Below are 25,146 nucleotides of genomic sequence, written 5' to 3' on the forward strand. Positions count from 1 at the left end.
GACATGATATTGTAGAAAATCTCAAGGAAGACACACATGGACTTTTTTTTTTAAATGATAAAACTAACAGATTGAGTTTAGACAGGTCACAGGATATAAGATCAATAAACAAAGATCAATGGTATTTCTATATACTAGCACCAAAAAGTCTGAAAACAAAATTCAGCAAGCAATTCCATTCATAATAGCAAAGAAATATGAACATTTTAACAAAAGGAGTGTAAGATTTATATACTGAAAATAACAAAATATTGCTAAGAGAAACCAAGGAAGATCTAAATAAATGGACATAAATTCTATGTTCACAGACGGGAAGACTTTATATTGTCAAGATGGCAATTCTCAAGTTGATCTATAAATTAAACACAATATCTATTTAAAACCTCAGAAGGCTTTTCTGTCTAATTGACAATCTGATCATAAAAGTAACATGGGAATGCAAAGTATCTAGAAAAGTCAAAAGAATTTTGAAAAAGAACAAAGTTGGAGGCCTTACATTACCTGATTTAATGACTTACGAATACTTTAAAGCCAGAGTAATCAATACCACACAATCATGGACAGACACAGATCAATGGAACAGAACTAAGAGTTTAGAAATAAACCCTTATATTTATGCCCAATTGATTTAGACAAAGGTATCAAAGCAATTCAATGGGGAAAAGATACTCTACAACAAATGGTGCTGAGACAAATGGAAATCCGCCCATGAAAAGATGAATTTAGACTCTTCCCTTACACCATGCCCCAAAATGAACACAAAGTGGATCACATTCCTACATGTAAGAATAAAAGAAGACTTCAAAAAGTTCTTAAGATATGACATCAAAGACATGACCCATAAAATAAACAACTGATTAACTAAACTTCATCAAAGTAAAAAACTTTTACAATTCAAACACCACCACTAAGAAAATGAAAAGAGTCCTTGTTAGTACAGTGGTGAGTAAAAAAAAAAAAGAGAGAAAGGGCTGGGCACGGTGGCTCATGCCTATAATCCCAGCACTTTGGGAGGTCAAGGAGGGCAGATCACGAGGTCAGGAGATCGAGACCATCCTGCCCAACATGTTGAAACCTAAAAACACAAAAATTAGCCGGGCATGGTGGCAGGCACCTGTAGTCCCACTACTCAGGAGGCTGAGGTAGGAGAATCGCTTGAACCTGGGAGGTGGAGGTTGTAGTGAGCCAAGATCGCGCCACTGTACTCCAGCCTGGCGACAGAGTAAGACTCTGTCTCAAAAAAAAAAAGAAAGAAAATTAAAATAAAGACAAGCCAAGTTTGGGATAAAACATTTGCAAATCATATATTTGATAAATAAAGGATTTGTATCCAGAATATGTAAAACTTTCTTACAATTCATTAATAAGACATGTGACCCAATTTAAAAATGGGCAAGAATTGAATAGATATTTCACTAAAGATATACAAATGGTTAACAATCACATGAAAAGATGCTCAAAATCATTAGTTGTCAGAGAAATGCAAATTAACCACAGTGAAATGCCACTTTGCACCCACTAGAATGGCTACAATAAAACAGAAAAGTCCAAGTGCTGACAAGAATGTGGAGGAACCTGAACCATTATACATTGCTGGTGGAAATATAAAGAGGGACAGCCACTTTGGAAGAGCTTGGCAATTTCTTAAAAAGTTAAACCTAAACCTACTATATGATCCCAGCAGTTTCACTCCTAGGATCTACCCAAGAGGAATGAAAATATATGTCTACAAAGACTTATACATGAATGTTCATAGCAGTATTATTCATAATAGCCCCAAACTGGAAAAAATCGAAACATTCATCAATTGGTGAATGAACAAAATATGGTATAGACATACAGTGGAATACAATTTAAAAACAATAAAAGGAACTATTGATACATTCTACAATATGAATGAACTTCTAAATTATTCTAAAGTACAAAGCCAGACACAGAAGACCACATATTGTATGATTCCACTTACATGAAATGTCCAGAATAGGAAAATCTATAGAGACAAAATAAAATAGTGGTTGCCTGATGATGCAGGTGAAAGAGGGAATTAACTGCAAAAGGCATTAACTGAGTGATGAAAATATTTTAAAACGAGATGGTGATAATGGTTGCACACTTACGAAAAGTCATTGAGTTGGACACTTAAAATGAATGAACTTTAAGGTATGTAAACTATGACTCAATAAAACTATTAAAAAAACAGTGATGTAAAAAGGAGGAAGACAAGGGAAGCATGATCAGGTGACATTTGAATGTGGATATACCTGATTGTCCCTAAATTCCTCAAGAAGCTATTGTTGAGCCTCTTCTTCATGCCCAATGCTGTGTCTACAGTAACGGAGAGTCTCACAGAGCTCACCACATAGCAGGTAAACAGGCAAACAGGTCATTGCATGGTAGAATATGGCCAAGGGCCAGCACAACAGATGGAGGAGTGCCACGCCGACCAGAGACGTTTTCATGAAGGTAACATCTAAACTGAGATCCTGACGACCGTTGCTGGGCAGCTGAGTAGCGTCAATATCTCAGTGACATTCTTTTCTTTTTTTTTTTGAGACAGAGTCTCGCTCTGTCNAGCACAACAGATGGAGGAGTGCCACGCCGACCAGAGACGTTTTCATGAAGGTAACATCTAAACTGAGATCCTGACGACCGTTGCTGGGCAGCTGAGTAGCGTCAATATCTCAGTGACATTCTTTTCTTTTTTTTTTTTGAGACAGAGTCTCGCTCTGTCGCCCAGGCTGGAGTGCAGTGTCGCAATCTCGGCTCACTGCAAGCTCCGCCTCCTGGGTTCACGCCATTCTCCTGCCTCAGCCTCCTGAGTAGCTGGGACTACAGGCGCCCGCCACCTCGCCCAGCTAATTTTTTGTATTTTTAGTAGAGACAGGGTTTCACCATGTTAGCCAGGATGGTCTCCATCTCCTGACCTCGTGGTCCACCTGCCTCAGCCTCCCAAAGTGCTGGGATTACAGGCATGAGCCACCGCACCCGGCCTAATATCTGTGACATTCTATGCCATGCTATGAAGTTTAGGTTTTATGAACTGCAGAACTAGGCTGGGTCTGGTGGCTCACACCTGTTATCTCAACACTTAGTGAGGCCAAGGTGGGGGGATTGCTTGAAGCTAGGAGTCCAAGACTAGCCTGGGCAACATAGTGAGACTGCTTCTCTACGAAAAATAAAAATATAGCCAGGCATGATGGTGCATACCTGCTGTCCCAGCAACTCAGGAGGCTGAGGTGGGAGGATCGCTTGAGCCCAGGAGTTCAAGGCTGCAGTAAGCAATGTTGTGTACTGTTATGTTATTGTGAGTAGCAATGAAAAGCAGCAGTGCTGGACTTTGGGGTGGAGTGAGCTCTTCTGTTGGTCACGAGGGGAAAGGAGTCCAAATAACAAAAACAAACAAAGAAAAAAGAAATGGAAAGTCAAGCAGACGAGTCTAGTTTGACTTAGCAGTCCACTCTTCACCTATGGGGCTCTTTGGCTCTGGTCAAGGGGGCATAGGTTACCTGGAAAGGGTTACTATTACTTTACAAGCATATGGCCTTTCTCCCAGAGGGCAGAGTTCCCAGATAGTCTGGCTATCTCTTTTAGCACCAAGGCGCCTGCTTCTTCACTCTTCCCCTTGCTGCCCAGTCTGCTTTTCCAAGGTCTATGATAGTGTTAGGAGGAACGCTGCTCCCTCTATAGGTGGAAGACACTGCTGCCCTTAGGCAGACCAGACTGTGCGTGTGGAGACAGGGTCTCAATTTCTCACAATACCACGGTTAGCTGGAGTCAGGTCAATTACTTAGCCCTTCTGAGGCAGTTTCCTTATGCTAAAATGTTACCTGCTCCATGGGGGTTACTAAGGACCATGTGAGATTCAACTGACAGAGTGTTTATATGTAAGACATGACCTGGTGGGGTGTGTGCAGGAGTGATAGGCCTTCCAAAAACTTAAAAAACTTCCAAAAACAAAAACTTAAAAAAATAAAGTTGCCATCCAAGAGTCCAATGGACAAGACTGACCACACTTTTGGAAAAGTGTGACTGAAGAGTTTCCCAACAGGCAAAACCACAGTAACCAGAGTGTAATCTTGGAAGGGCAGATCTGGAATGTGGCTGTATTTAAGGGAGTGAAACTGAAGATGCTAGTTCTCACACTGAAGAGCAAAAAAATCACCAAGGAAACTTGCTCATACCAGAAAGATGAGCTGCACCCCAGCCCTAGGGAACCTGTCTCTAGAAAGGGACTTAGGAATGAATCTGTGGTTTAAACATTTTCCAGTGACTTTTATGTGCACCAAAGTTAAAGCACCTCTGGCCTAGAGCATAAAAAAGGAGCTGGAGGTGCTGATTCCAGGCAGTCAACAGGCAGCCACATTCCATTGGGGAACTCTGGAGTTTTAGGGCAGTGAATGGAGAAAAGGGGAAATCCGAGAGGAGGGGTGATCTGGACAGGTACCAATATGCAGTCCCATTATGCAAATAAAGTCTTTGCATATTTTTCACCAGAAGTGACTCTCATAAAATAAATCTCTCCAAATACTACTTTTGCTGTACATCTGGCTTTTCCCTTATTTTCACAGAAATATTCCCACTTTGTCCAATATATTTTTTTTCAGTGAATCACAATTAAAAAAAAGATGTACTCCTAATATCTAAGAAATAAACCAAGGAAGGACAAGAGCTATTAGGAGTGTTCTCTTTCTTTATTTCTTTGGTTTCTTAACACAAAAGACATGCATTCTATAAATAAAAGGAAATAAGATTTTCTGGGAAACAATAAATTGGGAGGAATTCCCATAGTCACACCTCTGTGGTCAAGAGGCTAGTCTTCAGCTCCCATCTGGCTGTAATCTCTGATGAAATCCAGAAGAGAAGGCCCATGTGTTATCCAAGAAGGTGAAACACTCAAGGACAGTGAATGCCACAGTCCTCTGCTCAGAGCTGGGCTAGGCCCCAAGGCCCACTGAGCACAATGTCTACCCTATCTCCTTGTTACATCCTTTTCACAATATCCTTGGGTGAAGGTTCTTTTCATGGGGCTATTGGAAAGGCTCCAATACCAAAGAGCCAGACCAGCCATTTACGAACAGCCATTCACCATCAGACTGAGGAACCTACTGGGAGAGTGTGAATATGTTGGCGTTTGCTCACTACTGCTCAGAGCCCAGATCAAAACACTGGCTTGATCTTACTTTGAAACACTGACCTCAGGTGCAGCAGTGTAAATTCTACACCAGGAGGTGGGATTGGACTCAGGAAGGCCACTACAAGAGCAGCAAGCCATGGGAAAATGATCTACCATATCCAGTGGCAAAATCTGGGCCAGTATCCTAAGGACCCACTCAGTAGCCCACAGACTGATTCTTAATACCTTCACAATCCAGGCTTGTTGGTGCTACTTCAAATTCACAAAAGGGGCTTGTAATAAGACAAGCACTGATACATTCCTAACAGGAAATGCACACCCCACCCACCTTCCGAGTCTACCCCTACAGGCAAACCAGGAAGGAGGGAGAAATGCTGGAGCTCTATCACTAGCCCAGGTTAAATGACATCTGATATCAGATTGTTGAGACATTAAAAATAAAAATATAATTTTCAAGTGCTTGTAGCAGAGGCCCAGCTCCTAAGTTGTAGGTAACAAAGGTACTTCCCTCTGAATACATGGCGATTGCACACACTGGTAAACCTGACGGTCCTGGGGTGGGGGAGACACCCCAGGCTCCACATTGTGCCTTTCTGAACAGGCTTCCAGGCCACCCCAGGCAGGCAGCAAAGGACAGGAAACCAACCAGGTGGAGATTGGAGCCCTAAGGCCCAGTCTTGGGTTACAGGAATTGCATCTTCTTTTAGTCTCTACTGGAAGAACTTTAGAAAACCAATTTTGGCAGCAGCAGTTGAAGGACAGCCCCACTGCCCAGTGCACTGGTAAGAGAAATGTCCTCCTCTTTGAGTCCCGCTGTGCTACGTTAGGTCCCATCCAGGGAGAAGGAGGAAGCAGTATGAAATCTTTCCAAAAGGTAAAGGTCATTTGCCAAGATTATAGGAAGAAATATAAAATCTGTTCTTTGCAGCAGCAAGAGATTCTTTCGGCCTTTAGTTATGTCATAAAAGCCAGCTGTGCTTGAATGTAAAGGTCCACCTTGCTGGTCAGTCTGCCCAGGGCTGGAGGGAGGCCAGACCCTTGGGATTGGCAAGTGGATGGAGGAGCAGTGGAATGGCAGGGCAGACAAGGTTACCAGACCAAGCCAGCCCACAGCTGGTAGAAGGAAGCCCCTGGTTAGATTCTAGAGGTGCATATGGTCAACGTGCCCCAGAAGCATCACAATGAGGGAAATCATCCAAGAACAAGATCGATGGGCAAGTGAGAATCTGGCCAGACCTGCTGTTTCCTGCTGGTCAAAAAAGGAAGGAATGTCAGTGAGAGTGGGGAATCTGAATGAGCGCCATGGTGGCAGTAGGAGGTAATCACAGGGGCGTCTGGAGCCCCCAGCTAGGAGCCCCCACCAAGAAGAGTGGCAGTAATTCAGCAGATAGCTAACTCTCTACACCTATGATTTGAAAAGTCCTCTGACAGTAGGTGTGAAGACAGACCCCATGAGCACCTTACTACAGGCCCAGTCAAGAGTGTACTGATTCCACACACACTGGGGCTCAGAGGGAACCCCCAGCTTGATGCGAGGCCTCAGGACGCTGGGATCCGAATGTGGGGTGGATACCGCCCTTCTCCATTTAGACGGTTTTCCATTTAAACACAGATTTGCCCTTAGTGTCTTTTATGCTTTTTTCTTCCTGCAAAATTTGTTCACATAAAAAAAATTATTTTTCTTTCCAGTTTCTTTCAAGTGTTTGTTTAAATTTCCTTCAGTTTCTTTCAAGTATCTTTTTTTCCCTTCTGTTCTCCTGGACAGATGGAAAAGGCCTCACTGAAATCCCAAAATTAGACATGGGGAAAACTTCTCTTCTCCCTGCTTACCCAGCAATGAGGACAGAATCCTTGGTGCCCCACTGTGGAAGAAGGAACGTGCCTGTGTGCAGCCCTCCACTGCTGTGGCCACACCATCTCAGGCACGGAGAACACTTGGGTCTGTCCTTTCACCCCCAACTACATCCCAGTTTCCAGCAGGCTTGGACACTGCAGTCTCCCCATGGCAAAGCGGCCAGAACTCTGCTGGAGAACAAGCAGGCGAAAGGGAGCATCAGATGGAAGGCCTTCTGTGAACAGCGGGCCCACAGAGAGGCGGTGGGTAGGAGCTGGGCCTGGATGGAGCCTGTGTTCGTGTGGACAAGAAAACAGTTCCACGTCACCAGCTGCGGGATCCAGAGGAGCTTGTTTTCCGTGCTGTGCATCTTGATGACCCAGGCCTGAAGGTCACAAGGGTGGCACAGTAGGGGAGGGCTTAAGCACCTGGAAAAACTGTACCTCCGGCGAGCTCGCATTTCGCCACTTCTGGTCCACTGCCTCTCCTGAGGGACTGTTCCTGGAAGGATGCGCCTATGTCTGTACCAGATCCCTGCCCCACCACATCCCCATCCTCTGCCTTAGATGGTGAGGAGAGGGATGCAGCCCACACCGACCCCTCCCTCATGGCAGGCCATGGGGCCATGAATGTCCAGCGGTCCGTCTCTGGGTCATACATCTCCACTGAGCTTAGGTTTGACTGTCCGTCGTAGCCCCTACAGCGTAGAGGCGCCCACAGCTGGCCACCAGGGTTACCCGGCTCCGGCGCGTGTGCATGGGGACAATCAGGCACCACTGGTCTGCCACAGAGCTGTACATCTCAGCAATGCTGAGGAAGCCAGAGCCATCGTAGCCCCCGCAGACAAACATCTTGCTCCCCAGGGAGGCGGCTCCGTGCCGGCAGCGCTTGTAGAACATGCCCTCTCCAGGGTGCAAGGTGGCCATGTGGTGGTTGTAGTGCTCCACCTACAGTGGGGAGCCAGGCACATATNCTGGAAAAACTGTACCTCCGGCGAGCTCGCATTTCGCCACTTCTGGTCCACTGCCTCTCCTGAGGGACTGTTCCTGGAAGGATGCGCCTATGTCTGTACCAGATCCCTGCCCCACCACATCCCCATCCTCTGCCTTAGATGGTGAGGAGAGGGATGCAGCCCACACCGACCCCTCCCTCATGGCAGGCCATGGGGGCCATGAATGTCCAGCGGTCCGTCTCTGGGTCATACATCTCCACTGAGCTTAGGTTTGACTGTCCGTCGTAGCCCCCTACAGCGTAGAGGCGCCCACAGCTGGCCACCAGGGAGACCCGGCTCCGGCGCGTGTGCATGGGGACAATCAGGCACCACTGGTCTGCCACAGAGCTGTACATCTCAGCAATGCTGAGGAAGCCAGAGCCATCGTAGCCCCCGCAGACAAACATCTTGCTCCCCAGGGAGGCGGCTCCGTGCCGGCAGCGCTTGTTGAGCATGCCAGCTGCAGGGTGCCAGGTGGCGGTGTGGTGGTTGTAGTGCTCCACCTACAGTGGGGAGAGAGGCACAGGTACAGGACAGTCAGAGACAAAGCTCAGTCCATGGAGTGACCGTGCAGGGCACAGCAGCCCCTATGATGTCAAACTGCTGTGGGAGGCATGGGGATGAGGAGCTCTGCCAGTACTCCCTCTGCTGCAGGCCTGCTCTTTGGTGTATGGGGCAGGGAGAGGTCACCTCACCTGACCCTTTCTGTCTGCATCTAAGGAAACAAAAAAAAGGATGTGCCCAAGGATGCAATGCTAGGTAGTGACAGACCGGTATGAGAGCTGGGTCTCCTGTAATCTCCAGGGCTTTCCACTGCAGCACTGACTGACTACGCAATGACTAGTAAATGGCTGTTGAGCCTTTTTTACAGAATAAATACAATTTCAAACAAATTATCCAAAAGAATACAACTGTTTGCAAATTTACACTTGTAGATTTGTGGTGTCTATGCAGTGTCCGACAGACAGTAGAACAGGGTGGTGGCTGCAGATGTGACTACCCTTCACCCTTCTTTTGTGTACACTGGGTCATTCTCTGGAAGTTCAGAATTTCAGAAGATGCAGTGGATAGCTTGAAACCTCACTAAATGATACTTTATCCAGCTACGGCAAGGCTGAAGTTTTTTCAATTAATGATCTTCCAAAATAAATCTCAAAGACAGAAGAAGTAGGTGCCCTTATCCCAGGGGGAGCCCAGACTCACACTGCTGAAGATCTGCAAACCATCGTGGCCTCCTGACACATATATCCTGCCCTCAAAGACCGTAACCCCAGCAGCACTGCGATTCGAGCTCATCGGGGTCACCACTGTCCACCTTCAGGAAAGAGTCAAAATAGGAGGGAAAGCATGAGATTCAGGGTTCTTGTCCCCCAAAGATAGCCTAGCAGGGTTCAGGTGAATTGTGCTGGCCATCTCTCCACCTCTTATCACCTCTCCCACCACCTCTCTGACAGCTCTCCTTGGCTGCCGCCTCTCACCCAAGCTGCAAACCAACAGCCCATCTTCTCTGCTCATCTCCATGGCTGCTCAAAATCATTGTGTCTCATACAAGGCCTCTTTCTCTTACAGTTCTGCTCCTCCCTGCACTCCCTGCCTCGTTAAGCAGACGACCAGCTCTCTAGCTGCTGTACTTATAAATCTCAGTGCTATTCTGGCTGCTTCTCCCTCACCGTCAACATTCCTGTGGTCCCCCAAGTCCTGGCTGGTTTGCTTCCGAGTCAGTGCTTGTTCCCATCCCCACTGCCAGTGCCCTACCCTGACCTCTCATCTGGACCACTGCAACAGCCTCTTTACAGGCAGCCTGGATTTCACACCAGTCCCATCCAACCCCCACCCAGAGGGATTGCTCCTCCTGTACCTGGACCATGTCTGTCCAGTGGTTCCTCACTGTCTCCTCTAAGACAGTCCAGGTTCCTTCATGTGGTTTTTAATTTTTTTAATTTTTGAGACAGGGTCTCACTCTGTCACCAAGGCTGGAGTGCAGTGGTGCAATCATAGCTCACTGAAGTTTTGACCTCCCAGAATCAAGCAATCTTCCTGCCTCCGCCTTCTCAGTAGCTGGGACTACAGGCTCACGCCACCATGCCTGGCTAATTTCTCTCTCTCTTTTTTTTTTTCGTAGAGACAGGGTCTTCCTATGTTGCCTAGGCTAGTCTCGAACTCCTGGGCTCAAGTTACCTTCCTGCCTCGGCCTCCCAAAGTGTTGAGGTTACAGGCGTGAGCCACTGTGCCCGGCTCTTCATGTGGTTCTTTACCTCTTGGTCCTCATCTACCCTTCAGCTTCACCCCACACCATATGCTACCCACCCCGCTCCGTCTCCCATCCACACACTGGGCTCCAGCCCACGAGAGGATCATTGCTGTTCTCGATTACAGTGAACATTTTCTTATTGCAGCCTCGCTCCTTATTGTCTCCCTGCCTATCATAAGCAAACACCTCCCACTGGCTATCCATGACAGGTCTCACCTTGGAAGACATCCCTGCTACCCTGTCCCTTCCTGCAACCCTGGGGAAGATGAAGGTTCTCTCTGCTCTGTGTCCAAGAGCTTCTGACACAGGCCTCTAGGGTAGGACGATCATGATGCAACCTATGGCCCAACCACACTGGGTGCTTTCAAGGATCTCAGACACCCAGCTTGCTGTCTGATCCATAGTAGACTGGTTAAGTGAACAGAATACTAGCTTAAAGGCATCCTAATAAGTCCATTCAACTAATTTGTTTATATTTTATTATATAAGATGAGAGGATTCAAACACTAAAATGAAAAACTCGGGCTAATCTTGTCAATGTTTTTCAAAGAGTGTTCCACAAATGAGTCCCACAAGATGGTGACTGGTGTGTATTGAAAACCCGAGGTTAAACAGAGTTATTCACTGCAAGGTTTCTTAGAGCCTTTAAAATGTTAATACATCTTACGGAAAGACAAGGACTCTGGCAGTTCAGACATCAACATTTCCCACGCCTATCTGACCACAGAACTTAAAACCTTTTTATTTTTTTTCCAAATCATATCCTACCCACTTTAGAACATGCTGTTCATCTACTTCTTATCCCCTCTTGTCTGTATTTCCATTAAAATGGGCTGATTTAGCTAAAAGGTACAGACCATTAAATAACTATTTCCAAGCATCTATGTAGACTATTTGTTTTAAAATTTTATTTACTCATTCTTTCACTTAACCAAGGGTTATTAAATATCTGGTATATACAAAGTACTATAGGGGCAAAAAGGTAAGACATTCTCTACCCTCAAGAAGCTTAAATTTAAAAAACTGCAGTTCTGATTTTTATACTCTCTGTTTATCAGCTCCAGTTGCCCCACGGGAGCCGGATTCCTTACTTGTCCGTCTCAGGTGAGTAGGTCTCCACGGAGCTGAGGGAAGAGTTGCCATCGTAGCCCCCACAGACGTAGATCTGCCCGTCCAGCACGACTGTCCCCATGGCACTGAAACAGACAGAGCTGTCATCCCAGATGAGCCGCAGCCTTCCTGGAGCAGCCTCTCTTGCCCACTGAGAAACAAACCTACCTACTGCCTCTTTCTGCAACCTAAATCTCAGGTATGTGACTAAGTAAAGGCAAAAACCTGAGGTGACAGAAGCTGCCCCATCATTCCACTTGTGCCCCATCCTTCTACCGCAGGCTGCCTCCCCTCCCCGCTCTTCTCTGTCCTTAATCTTTCTAAAATGCTCACCTTCCACCTCACCATGTGAAGGTCGAATTTACCTTGAAGGCCCAACGCAACTTCCTCTCTCCTCTTCCTTCCCTTTGTAAGAATTACTCTTTCCTGCCCCTACGCTCCCTGAGTGGCTTATTACAGCAGTTGTTACAATCATTCATTCATCCATCAGATCTTTATCAGCTGGGGTTTAGAGTGGTAAGCAAGCCAAAGTTCTAGCCCACAAGGCACTTATGTTCTGACATTATAGGCTACCAGGAATCTATCTGCCACTTCTGTTTGTGTATAATTTTTAATTAGAGCCTTGATCTGTCACTCAGGCTAGAGTGCAGTGGTACCATCAGAGCTCACTGTGCCTTGAACTCCTGCACCCAATCGATCTTCCTGCACCTCAACCTCCCACGTAGCTGGGATTACAGGTGTGCACCACTACACCCAGCTAATTTTTTTTCTTTTTTGAGACAGGGTCTTGCTATGTTGTGCCCAGGCTGGTTTCAAACTTCTGTCCTCAAGTTATCCTCTTGTCTCAGCCTCCCAAAGTGCTGGGATTACAAGAGTGAGCCACCACACCCAGCCAATCTATCTGCCACCTCTTAATAAGTGAGGACCTCCTGGAAGACAGGAAGGTCCTCACTTCATCTGTGTGACCTTCACAGTGATAAGTATGATGTCCTGTATGTAACAGGCACTGAATGTATGTTTGTTGTGTTACCTCTGCTTTTTCCCAGTCAATTCACATATGTTGTTTTCATCATGTGCCTGGCCTCTAATTTATCTTAGTGATTGATGCCACAGCTTCTGTTTGCTGTGCATTTACTACATGTGTCAGGTACTCTACATTTGCTATTTTCTTTATTTTTGTTTTGAGACGGAGTCTCGCTCTGTCACCCAGGCTGGAGTGCAGTGGCCGGATCTCAGCTCACTGCAAGCTCCGCCTCCCGGGTTTATGCCATTCTCCTGCCTCAGCCTCCCGAGTAGCTGGGACTACAGGCGCCCGCCACCACACCCAGCTAGTTTTTTTGTATTTTTTTTTTTAGTAGAGAGGGGGTTTCACCGTGTTAGCCAGGATGGTCTCGATCTCCTGACCTCGTGATCGGCCCATCTTGGCCTCCCAAAGTGCTGGGATTACAGGCTTGAGCCACTGCACCCGGCCACATTTGCTATTTTCTTTTTTCTTTTTTTTTGAGACGACGTCTTGCTCTATCATCAGGCCGGAGTGCAGTGGCACAATGATGGTTCACAGTAGTCCTGATCTCCTGGGTTCAAGGGATTCTCCCACTTCAGACTCCCCAGTAGCTGGGACTACAGGCACATGGCACCATGCCCAGCTAATCTTCTTTTTGTATAGACAGGGGTCTCAATATCCTGCCCAGGCTGGTCTTGAACTCCTGGGCTTCAGCAATCATCCTCCTGCCTTAGCCTCCCAAAGTGCTGGGATTATAGGTGTGAGCCACTGTGCATGGCCTACTTGCTATTTTCAGCCCTTAGCACACCCTGCAAGGAAGGAAAGAGCACCATAATCACTGTACAGACAGGCAGCTATAGCTTGGGGAGGCTGAGGTCTCTCCTCAAGACTGCCCAGAGAGAGGCCTGCCTCAGATTTAAATGAGACAAGCCCAACTACCCAACTCCTCACATGCCAAGTTTTCCTAATATCAAAGACCCAGGGGTCTGGTGTAATCATGTAATCTTCCACTCTACACAAAGCCTTATAAGGAATGCAGCATGAATGCCAAGCTGTATTTTCAAATGTGATGCTGGTGACGATTAAAAATGAATCTAGGTTTCTAGCCAGGCGTGGTGCGCCTCACGCCTGTAATCCCAGCCACTTTGGTGAGGCTGATGGCGGGTGGATTGCTTGGAGGTCAGGAGTTCAAAGACCAGTCTGGCCAACATGGTGAAACCCCCGCCGTCTGCTACTAAAAATACAAAAAAAAAAAAAAGAAAAAAATTGAGCTGGGCGTGGTGGCAGGCTGCCTGTGAATCCCAAGATGACTTGGGAGCGCTGAGGCGGGGGAATTGCGTTGAATCCAAGGAGGTGGAGGTTGCAGTGAGCTGACAGAATGACGGCCACTGCACTCAGCGCTGGGCAACAGGAGCCGAGACGGTCTATTTCAAAAAAAAAAAGTAAATTAAAAAAATAATATAAATAAATTAAATTAAATGAAAGTAAATCTAGGTTTCTAACAAACAGAAAAGTAAAACATACCAGGGCTAATGCTCTACCTTTTTTTTTCTTTTTTTTTGAGACACAGTCTCATTCTGTCAACCAGGCTAGAATGCAGTGGCACGATCTCAGCTCACTGTAACCCTTGCCTTTCAGGGACATGGTAACAGACCCCCTGAACCAGCCCAAAAGAGGAGAGGGACTTGCCTTAGGTAAGTACTGTGGGAAGATCACACATTTACTAGACATGATTACTATCCTTCTGGATACAGACACAAACATAAAAATTACATAACAAAACAGGTGTTGAACAATATGAAAATGAATTAAGAGGTGCCACAAAACTGCATGAGATTAACTATCAACTAGGTAGTAAAGGTGAGTGTGAAGAGGAGAAAATGCTGATTAGCATGGACTGGAATAGTCCAGTGTAAGAAAGCTCTATGGGATGGCGTAGAACACTGGGGGAGATGGGAAGGAAAGATGGCATGATGTCACTAACTGGCAGGACAGACAGTTGTGTGGGATGTCAGGAGAGAAGTGACTAGGAACACTTTAAGGGAGCCTATAATTTAAAAGGGATGTAATGGAACCGGGCCCACACTAATAACAGGGTATTAACCACAGTGAAGGAAAGGAATACCCAGAGGACTTTCCTCCAAGACAGCACTCTAAACCAAGTAACATCAAAGCAAGGAAGTGGTCCAGAGCATACACACAAGGAAGGACAGTTGACTGCAGTCAAAGCAAAAAAGCTACTCATGGTTGGGGACATGGAGCAATGAGTCACTCAAACACAGGAAGCTGCAAAGTATCCAAGCAGCAAAAGTGGGGATGGTGGGAGGAAAGGACTCTCAACGCGTTCTTGGGAGGGGCAGATCTTACGTATTTTTTTCTTCCCAAAGGAACCTACTCCAATGTTTTGTGAACTGGTCTCACCAGTACAAAGGCAGATCCCTCCCAGCTCACATCCACATGTGAACGCTGCTGGATGTGGAACAACATTAGGCATATGTCAAGGAAGCTCAATGTGTAAAAGCGATCAATGCAGAGCTGTCCTGGGTAATGGGCAAGGGGGCCCTGGGCAGCTTTCCTCTCCCCTCCTTGGGCTGCACCAGGTTTCAGCTGCCCACACGTGTGACGACTCCATCACGTGTCTGACATAATGAAACATGCCACCTGTTATCACCTCAGCATTAAGAAGGCTAAACACAGGCACCAGGATGTCTTCTAATCCCACTTCTTATTGGGGCAATATAAGCAGAGAAGTGGAGGGAGCAGGTAGCTAGAATGTACCGAGTGACATACCAACTTGGCCCACCTTGCAAATACCTATGTGCTCCTGTCTAGGAGAATGTGTGTGACCTAAATAAAAGAACACTGCTTTGGTTCATATTCTCCCCAGGTGGAAGCTCATGTGTGAGGGGAGTCCTGGGGAAGGAAGGTATACAGAAAAACACCTTGGATTTCCTTTTATCACTAATAAAGGTAAATCCTCCTTATTCTTCAAGTTTCAACTTTAATCCCACCTCTTCCCTGAAATCTTCCAGAAGTTCCAGTCCAGTTTCTCTCCCTCCTCGAATCTTCCATAATACACATTTCCAGTCCTTATCTGGCACTTAAAATAACAACACAACTTCCATATGTCCATGTCTGGTCTCCCCAAGTTCCTCAAAGGACAAGGCGGGTATTTTACTTTTAAGCAGATGGGGGCTTGCTCCCAGGAGGTACCGGCAGTGGCTGGCCTGGCTGCAGGAAACTCCTAGGCCAAAGCTTGTATTTTACTTTACTGTGTGCCCCTGCTTGTCTAGCATGGCACTCCCCAGGTGCTCAGTGTGTATGTTCGGGCTGCACGTGGCTTCCAGAATACCTTCTCTTGCTATTCATGCTCCCCACTCTGGTCCATGTGTCTGTCTCCGGGTTGTACGCCTCCACAGTGCTCAGCCGTAGCTGGCCATCATATCCTCCAATGGCATAGAGAAGCCCGTTCACCACAGCCACGCCAACACGGCTGCGGGCTGTTGTCATGGGACGGCACCTCTCCCAGTGATTGGCGATGGGGTCGAACACTTCCACCACATTCAGGGAATCACCTGCATAAAAATTTGCTACTCAAATTAAAACAAATGAGACCACTTGTTTAGATCACAGCTATTGGGCATTGATTATACGGAACATTTGACTCAATTCTATTAGCTCTTCCCACAGAATTACTCAAGGCACAAGGGCCACTAAGAAATTTCAACCATGATCACTTCAAACCTAATTCTTTTATTTATTTATTTATTATTATTTTTTTTTGAGGCAGAGTCTCGCTCTGTCGCCCGGGCTGGAGAGCAGTGGCCGGATCTCAGCTCACTGCACGCTCCGCCTCCCGGATTTACGCCATTCTCCTGCCTCAGCCTCCCGAGTAGCTGGGACTACAGGCGCCCGCCACCTCGCCCGGCTAGTTTTGTATTTTTTAGTAGAGACGAGGTTTCACCGTGTCAGCCAGGATGGTCTCGATCTCCTGACCTCGTGATCCGCCCGTCTCGGCCTCCCAAAGTGCTGGGATTACAGGCTTGAGCCACCGCGCCCGGCCTCAAACCTAATTCTTTAAGGAAAATCAGAATCAGACAGGAGGTATTTATTTTTTAGAGAGGGCAGTTTTCAGTTACAATCAGGTACTGCACCTGCTTAAAGTCAAAAGTATAGGCGAATTGATACAATATTTCCTCCAGGCAGGAGGTATGCCAGAGGGACGGGCATGCACTCCAGTGCTTTCATTTGCTAGTGGGTGACCCAAGGCAAGGGGCTTTGTGTCCCCACCGTCTGCTTCATACATGAAATGGAGATAATCTTTACGGATTAAATGATGTAACAGGTAAAGCACCTAGCATGGTTCAATATACTTAGTGCTCAATAAATAGTCACAGTAGCAAGGAATGATCATTCCAGCCCTACCTTTTGCATCAGGTTTTTGTGATGATCAAATAAAATAACCTCTCTTCCTGTGGTATGCTGCTATGGGGCACTTGGCATTTCATTTGCACGCTGCTTCAGCGTGCACTGAGTTGAGGACTTACCTGTTCCAGGCCCTATGATTAACAAGCAGCAGCTAGTACCCAACTCTCATTAACATTCAATTAAAAACAAAACTGGGCCAGGTGCGGTGGCTCACACCTGTAATCCAGCACTTTGGGAGGCCAAGGTTGGCAGATCACTTGAGGTCAGGAACTAAAAACCAGCCTGGCTAACATGGTAAAACTCCATCTCTACTAAAAATACAAAAATCAGCTGGGTGTAGTAGCATGTGCCTGTAGTCCCAGATACTCAGGAGGCTAAGGCGGGAGAATTGCTTGAACCCGGGAGGCAGAGGTTGCACTCCAGCCTGGGTGACAAGAGTGACACTCCATCTCAAAAAATTTAAAAACAAAAACAAAACAAAACAAAAAAAAACTGCCTGAGAGTGCCCACCAACTCCTCCCAAGTTGGGAGGCCATGCAGCTTTCTGAAAATCTTACTTTTAGGCCGGGTGCGGTGGCTCAAGCCTGTAATCCCAGCACTTTGGGAGGCCGAGACGGGCGGATCACGAGGTCAGGAGATCGAGACCATCCTGGCTAACACGGTGAAACCCCGTCTCTACTGAAAAAACAAAAAAAAACTAGCCGGGCAAGGTGGCGGGCGCCTGTTGTCCCAGCTACTCAGGAGGCTGAGGCAGGAGAATGGCGTAAACCTGGGAGGCAGAGCTTGCAGTGAGCTGAGATCCGGCCACTGCACTCCAGCCTGGGTGACAGAGCGAGACTCCGTCTCAACAACAACAACAACAACAAAAAAAAAAAAAAAAAGAAAATCTTAATTTTAGATTCAAAAACTGCCAATAACCCACGGACTGTAAAGCATGTGTGTGTTTCACAGGGGGTGGGGCTGACAGTGGTAGAGCCTGTGTATTTGGATAATCTTTCTCTTGGGGACATTCTCAGTCTAACCCCAGAGATTCATATGACCAAATGTGAATAGTCTGGTATGGAACTGGGTCTCTGACTGTATCCTATCCAGGGCTGACAGGATGCTATACCATAGCCAATGTGATATTAGGGCAAAAGTGCTGGCTCAGGAACCAGTACACCCAAGTTGTAGTCCTTGTTCTGCCAAAAACAATTGTATGAACATAGTGAAAGTTCGGTGGGGCTCAATTTCCTCACTTGTCAGGTAAGCAGGCTAGGCCTCAAAGATTTCTAGAAGGTCTCTTTAGCACTGATATTCTGATTCAATGGCCTGAATATGTGACATGCTCTAACTGTGGAGCAATTGTACAAAATTAAGAGGGGCAAGGGAGATGACAGCACAAAACAGAGAAACCAGAAGGGCCAGGCTAATTTGTTTGGTGCTTCCTCATCCATGGAGTCCAAGATGGGGGTCTATAAAGGGGAGCCGCAAGGTACCTGCTGAGTTGAGGCCCCCCACAGCGTAGATAAGCCCAGCGATGGACGTGCAGCAGCGTGGCCGGGTTCTGAAAGCTGGCAGGTGGGGCCGGCGCTCTGGCATGAGGTGGTAGTCCTTTGCTTCATCTACCAGGTCCCTGGAATAAGGTGGAAGATGCTAGAACAGGAGGTACCCCCCCTGACTTAGTCCTTGTTTGCATCCCTGAGCCTGGCTCCCCACTGCCAACTGCAGGGGAAACCTGGGAGGAGAAGCCTTCTGGAAGGTCTGGTCTCAAAGAAACCAGGTGAGTTCTGGGAAAATCATATATGGCTACTGAGATATATTCAAAATTAAAGGGGCAAGACAAGTAGAGACCACCTCAGCTAGTGTAATCAGGTACAGATTAGGCATGAGAAGAACAGGGTGGTGGCCAAAATGGCTGGACCTGGGAGTTTCAACAAGCAGCACACACCCTGTTGCCACTCAGACCTAGCCCTTCCTTTCCATCCCCACAACTGCAACCTGCAATTAATCACCACTCACTTGCATGGCGGCAGCTCCTGACACATTTCCCTGCCTCCAGCCTGTCCCTCCATTCCACTTCCACACTAGAGTTCAAGCTAAGACCCTTCAATGGCCACCCACTGCAGATAGAATAAAGTCCAAACTCCTCAACAGCACCCTTGAGACTGCTGGTCACTGGGCCATAGCTACCTCCAGACACAACTCCACCCTGTCCTGACACACACCTTCACACCACCTGCCACGGACAAGCACTTACTTCCTCCTGAACCAGCTGATCCCAACCAGGACTTGGAAAATGAAGGAAAGCTGAATATGTGTAAAGTTTTTATCGGCAAAGGAGAAAAAAATATTTCAGGGTTGTGCATTTGACAAGCAATCTGGAGGAGAATGAACATTTTTCTCTGCTCTTCTACTTTTACAGCAGTCATCCTATAGGGCTGCCATCTTCTGAACTGTTTGAGTAGCTCTGCTGTGCCATGTTGTCATTGACTTACTCTGGGTAAAAGTTTCATGTGTTGGTCAACACATCCACCCCTTGCCTATCATCGTAGATGTAAAGCTTACACCTGCCAGAGGCCCCCCATGCCCACGGCACTGACTAATATTTACTGAAGAGGGCAAAGAGCCCCAGGAATTCCCATTTGCAGCAATGAGTGAGGTGCTGGTGTGGATAGGGTCAGGGCAGGTAGTAAAGATACTTGCACATTCATAAATAGCTCAGTGGGGAAAGATGCTGGAAAATCCTCAGATAACTCAGCAGGGGAAAGCCCTTTCTGCTTTGATGCTCCCACATGGCACATCTCTCTGCCCAAGGAGTAAGATTCGGCCTCTTCACACTTGCTCTTCCAGCTTCTAGATAGAGGGCTGACCAATCTGTGTGCCATGAATTAGACTGACCACTCTAAATGTTTTCTTTCCAGAACTGGAAGAGGTGGCCAACTCCTCTTCCCTGCTTAGATCTTTAGCAGTGTCCTGTGCAGGTCCACCCTCACTCACCTGCATTTGTGGCAGCAACGCACCAGGTCATCCTGCTGTACTCTGTCTGAAAGGAACTGGGGCCGGCAGAGGGGCAGGCGGATATTGGACAGCAGCTCAGGCAGGTAGGGACCCCTCTGCTCCCGGTCGTATCTGACCCAGGCCAATGCAGCTTCAAAGACCTGTCATGAGAGTGGATGCTCTGGCAGCAAATCCTCCCACCCAGGGGCCACATCCCAGGCCTGCAATCTGAATGCCTCCACTTCCTATACTGAAGCAGTCCCTTGGGCCCATCAATCTTTTCTCCTACTTGTCTCTAAAATCCCTGATTTCTCTCTACTTCCTAGGCTACTAGAACAGCTTCCTGAATTTCATTATGATTATGATTTCTTTCTTTTTTTTTTTTTTTTTTTGAGACGGAGTTTCGCTCTGTCACCCAGGCTGGAGTGCAGTGGCCGGATCTCAGCTCACTGCAAGCTCTGCCTCCCAGGTTTACGCCCTTCTCCTGCCTCAGCCTGCCGAGTAGCTGGGACTACAGGCGTCCGCCACCTTGCCCGGCTAGTTTTTTGTATTTTTTAGTAGAGACGGGGTTTCACCGTGTTAGCCAGGATGGTCTCGATCTCCTGACCTCGTGATCCGCCCGTCTCGGCCTCCCAAAGTGCTGGGATTACAGGCTTGAGCCACCGCGCCCGGCGATGATTATGATTTCTTAGTGAAAAATCATCAATGGCATCTTATTCCTTTCTGTCAAAACAAAACTCCTGTTTCCCTTCCTGCTGCCCCTGCACCCCTACTCCCTCTAAACTCCCTTCATTACCCTCTCTGTACTCTAGCAAGCCTGGGCTGGTTCTCCTGTTTGCACTGTCCCCCCTCACCTAAAATGCCCTCTCATCTCCTCTTCATCTAAACCCATTCGCCTATTTTAAGGCCTGGCTCTAGATCGATGTTCTCCAAGGAGCCTTTCTTAATGGCTCCAACCACAAGGATATCGCCCTCTAAAGCCCTATAGCCCTTACAAAATTTATCACTCAAATAAATGTGAGCTGCCCCGCCCCCCAGCCCCATCATATTAATTAGTGTAAGAGCTAGGGACAGGACACCTAGTTCTTGGAATGAGGCTTTTTCCTCAAAATCAGTGTCTATGCTGCTAAGCCCAGGGTCCACTTTTCTCTCAGGCTCCTATCAAGCCCGTTTCACCTCCCTAGCATCCCCCTTTCCTAGAGGAAAGAGGAAAACAAATCATACCTTTTAATCCTTCCTCAAATTTCTTTCTTTTTTTTATTTTGGAGACAGGGTCTCGCCCCACCACCCAGGCTGGAGTACAGTGGCACAATCTCAGCTCACCACAACCTCTGCGTCCCAGCTCAAGCAATCCTCCCACCTCAGCCCAAGTAGCTGGGATTACAAGCCAGGAGTTTAAGCTGGACCATGCCTGGCTAAATTCTGTGCTTTTAGTAGAGATGGGGTTTCACCATGTTTCCCAGGCTGGTTTCAAACTCCTGAGCTCAACAAATCTGCCCACCCTGGCCTCCCAAAGTGCTGAGATTACAGGCGTGAGCCACTGCTCCTGGCCCTCCTTAAATTTCTAACATTTGTCCCTCATCCTCACTCTCAGGTGAGAAAACAGAAAACCAGAAGAGAATGTCAGTCAGTAAGAATCTACCTGTCCCCTGTCCCTGGGTGTGTGCCCCAGCTCTCCCTCCTGCTATTGTGGATATGGATGGCTTGTGCTCCTATCAAAGATGCACACCCTTACGCCCTAGACTGTCTGTTCTCACTTATTCCAGAACATCATTCCAACAAGTGCTCTCCCATTTCTCCAACATTATCAATTCTTCCCTCTCTTCTGGAAAATTCCCACCAGCAGTCAAATACGCTGTAATTTTGCCGAGCCTGGCGCAGTGGCTCACACCTGTAATCCCAGCACTTTGGGAGGCCGAGGCGGGCGGATCATCTGAGGTCGGGAGTTCGAGAACAGCCCAGCCAACATAGTGAAACCCTGTTTCTACTAAAAATACAAAAATTAGCCAGGTACGAAGGCGTGTACCTGTAATCCCAGCTACTCAGGAAGCTGAGGCAGGAGAAATGCTTGAACCTGGGAGGTGGAGGCTGCAGTGAGCTAAGATTGTGCCATCGTGCCATTGCATTCCAGCCTGGGTGACAGAGTAAGACGCTGTCTCAAAAAAAAAAAAAAAAAAAAAAAAAGGCCTGGCATGATAGCTCATGCTTATAATCCCAGCACTTTGGGAGGCCAAGGTGACAGGATCATGTGAGGCCAGAGTTCAAGACCAGCCTGGCCAACATGGCGAAACCCCATCTCAACTAAAAATATAAAAATTAGCCAGGCGTGGTAGTGGGCATCTGTAATCCCAGCTACTTGGGAGGCTGAAGCAGGAGAATCGCTTGAACCTGGGAGGCAGAGAGGTTGCAGTGAGCTGAGATTGTTGCCACTGCACTACAGCCTGCCTGGGCGTCGGAGCAAGACTCTTTCTCAAAAACAAACAAACAAACAAAGAAACAAACAAACAATCCCTCTTGATTTCGCAAACCCCTCCCACAGCCGCCCCAATGTTCTGCTCTTCCTTAGAACAAGATTCTTTCAAAAAGTTATCTATACTTGGTCAGGCACAGTGGCTCACGTCTGTAAACCCAGCATTTTGGGAGGCCGGGGTGGGTGGGTCACTTGAGGTCAGGAATTCGAGACCAGCCTGGCCAACATGCTGAAACCCCATCTTTACTAAAAGTATAAAAATTAGCCTGGCATGGTGGTGCGTGCCTGTAATCCCACCTACTCAGGAGGTTGATGCAGGAGAATTGCTTGAACCCGGGAGATGGAGGTTGCAGCGAGCCAAGATAGCGCCACTGCACTCCAGCTTGGGTGACAGAATGAGACTCTCTCAAAAAAACAACAAAAAAATTATCTATACTTGCTGTTTCTGGTTCACAGCAGGATTATTTCTAATAGTAAACATTGGAAATAACCCAAACATACAAGAATAAGGCGAGTAGGTTGATAAAAATCAACAATGCTATTTAGACACTAAAATGTATAGAGGCCACGTGCGGTGGCTCACGCCTATAATCCCAGCACTTTGGGAGACTGAGGCGGGAGGATCACTTAAGGACAGTAGTTCAAGACCAGCCTGGGCAACATGGTGAAACCCAGTCTCTACAAAAAATACAAAAATTAGCTGGGTGTGGTGGTATGTGCCTGTAGTTCCAGCTACTCAGGAGGCTGAAGTGGGAGGATGAGACTGCAGTGAGCCATGATCTTGCTACTGCACTCCAGCCTAGGTGACAGAGCAAGGTACTGTCTCAAAAAAATAAATAAAACACATAGAGAGTTTTCATGAAAAATGCATGATACAGTAAAACAAGCTCCATAATATACAACAGCCACATACATGTCATGATCTTAATTTTGTAAAAAAAAAATAAATAAATAAAACAATGATTATAAAGAGCAGCACCTCATGTCACCTGCACAGACTGCTACTGTGCTCACATACCTGCTCCTCAGATTTGACATTCAGCTCATCCCGAGACACCAGCTCAAGCACGTCTTCCAAGGGCAGGGCCAGGAACTCTTCTGACATGGACACCTCCACAAAGTGCTGGTGGATGAAGCTGTTGGCAGCGTCGTACAGCACAGCACACATCATTGTCTCAGCAAACTGGCGCACACCCAGGCAGTTTTTTGGGTGAAGCCTTTTGGCATAAGAAAAGAAAAAAAAAAATTAGAGGAAGAAAGGATGTTACCTTTGACCATTCTCAGGCTGGTTCTGGTAGAGCCACAGAATGAAAACAAATTCTTAACCTCAGCTTTGTTGGAAACACTCTGTGTGACACAAGCTGTACTTCTCTGGGACTCAACTTCTAAAGGTATAAAATTAAGAAGAAAGATTATCCTCAAAGGTCCCCGCCTTTTGGGCCTAGTGCTCTGTGCGTCAGGTGGAATGAGCTCTCTGGGTAGTTCTGTAAAGTAACTGTCAGAAGGCGAGAAGTAACCGTCACAGGAGCTCATGCACTGAAAATCTGCTTGAGACGTTCCACCACTGAAATTCCTGATTGAGTGTCCAGGGCAGTATCTCAACTTTGATCACAAGGAAGGCACCGAAGTCACAGAATTAGAGTTTAAAAAACAACGATAGGGCTGGGCGCAGTGGCTCACGCCTGTAATCCCAGCACTTTTGGAGGCTGAAGTGGGCGGATCATGAGATCAGGAGATCGAGACCATCCTGGCTAATACAGTGAAAACCCGTCTCTACTAAAAATACAAAAAATTAGCCGGGCGTGGTGGCGGGCGCCTGTAGTCCCAGCTACTTGGGAGGCTGAGGAAGGAGAATGGTGTGAACCCAGGAGGCAGAGCTTGCAGTGAGCCGAGATCGCGCCACTGCAGTCCAGCCTGGGTTACAGAGCGAGACTCTGTCTCAAAAAAACAAACAAACAAACAAACAAAAAACAAACAAACAAAAAAAAACAAAAAACATGGAGAGATGGCTTTTTTTTTTTTTTTTTGAGATGGAGTCTCGCTCTGTCACCCAGGCTGGAGTGTAGTGGCCGGATCCTGGCTCACTGCAAGCTCCGCCTCCTGGGTTTACGCCATTCTCCTGCCTCAGCCTCCCGAGTAGCTGGGACTACAGGCGCCCGCCACCTTGCCCGGCTAGTTTTTTGTATTTTTTAGTAGAGACGGGGTTTCACCGTGTTAGCCAGGATGGTCTCGATCTCCTGACCTCGTGATCCGCCCGTCTCGGCCTCCCAAAGTGCTGGGATTACAGGCTTGAGCCACCGCGCCTGGCCGAGATGGCTTCTTTAATATGGGAACCCTTATACTTTTTCTTTTTTTTTTTCTTTTTTGAGACAGGGTCTCACTTTGTCCCCCAGGCTGGAGTGCAGTAGCACGAACACGGCTAACATCAGCCTTGACCTCCTGGGCTCAAGCGATCCTTCTGCCTCAGTCCCACAAGTAGCTGGGACTACAGGCACCACCATGCCTGGCTAATTTTTGTACTTTTTGTGGTAGAGACAGGGATTCACCATGTTGCCCAGGCAGGACTTGAACTCCCGAACTCCAGCAATCCACCTGCCTCAGCCTCCCAAAGTGCTGGGATTTTTTCTTGTTTTATATAGAAAGACACTCCACGGGCTTAATTGTTCAGACAATCAGAAACAACAGTAGCACTATCATTTATTTACCATCAGTGAGTCAAATATTTTGCTAGGCCTTTTATACACATTCTCCAGAATCTTCTTTTTTTTTTTTTGAGACGGAGTCTCGCTCTGTGACCCAGTCTGGAGTGCAGTGGCCGGATCTCAGCTCACTGCAAGCTCCATCTCCTGGGTTTATGCCATTCTCCTGCCTCAGCCTCCCGGGTAGCTGGGACTACAGGTGCCTGCCACCTCGCCCGGCTATTTTTTTTTTTTTTTTTGTACTTTT

The 25,146-nt window shown here is 47.2% G+C and overlaps 1 protein-coding gene and 1 pseudogene across 3 annotated transcripts in view; both read right to left on the reverse strand.

The window, feature by feature from the left end:
- Nucleotides 1-4,670: 4,670 nt before the first annotated feature.
- Nucleotides 4,671-8,067, reverse strand: LOC108517615 (kelch-like protein 18 pseudogene; annotated as a pseudogene). The gene is made up of 2 exons (XR_001882161.1): nucleotides 8,052-8,067; nucleotides 4,671-7,941 (listed from the first exon to the last, which is right to left on the reverse strand). The product of XR_001882161.1 is annotated as a kelch-like protein 18 pseudogene (transcript).
- Nucleotides 4,671-25,146, reverse strand: part of LOC108517640 (kelch-like protein 18) — a 64,845-nt gene continuing 44,369 nt past the window's right edge. The window contains exons 4-11 of one of the 2 annotated variants that reach the window (XM_017855696.1): nucleotides 23,219-23,417; nucleotides 19,731-19,891; nucleotides 18,230-18,366; nucleotides 15,676-15,898; nucleotides 11,302-11,406; nucleotides 9,163-9,274; nucleotides 7,957-8,462; nucleotides 4,671-7,411 (exon numbers count right to left, since the gene is read on the reverse strand). In XM_017855696.1, the coding sequence (XP_017711185.1) occupies nucleotides 8,076-8,462; nucleotides 9,163-9,274; nucleotides 11,302-11,406; nucleotides 15,676-15,898; nucleotides 18,230-18,366; nucleotides 19,731-19,891; nucleotides 23,219-23,417 (1,324 nt within the window). In that variant the 3' untranslated portion in view covers nucleotides 4,671-7,411; nucleotides 7,957-8,075. Of the gene's footprint in view, nucleotides 7,412-7,956; nucleotides 8,463-9,162; nucleotides 9,275-11,301; nucleotides 11,407-15,675; nucleotides 15,914-18,229; nucleotides 18,367-19,730; nucleotides 19,892-23,218; nucleotides 23,418-25,146 lie in introns of both variants that reach the window. The other variant, XM_017855695.1, reaches the window with a different exon arrangement.

Source organism: Rhinopithecus bieti, unplaced genomic scaffold (genome assembly GCF_001698545.2).
Source record: "Rhinopithecus bieti isolate Rb0 unplaced genomic scaffold, ASM169854v2 scaffold_39746, whole genome shotgun sequence".
In the NCBI taxonomy this organism is placed as follows: Eukaryota; Metazoa; Chordata; class Mammalia; order Primates; family Cercopithecidae; genus Rhinopithecus; species Rhinopithecus bieti.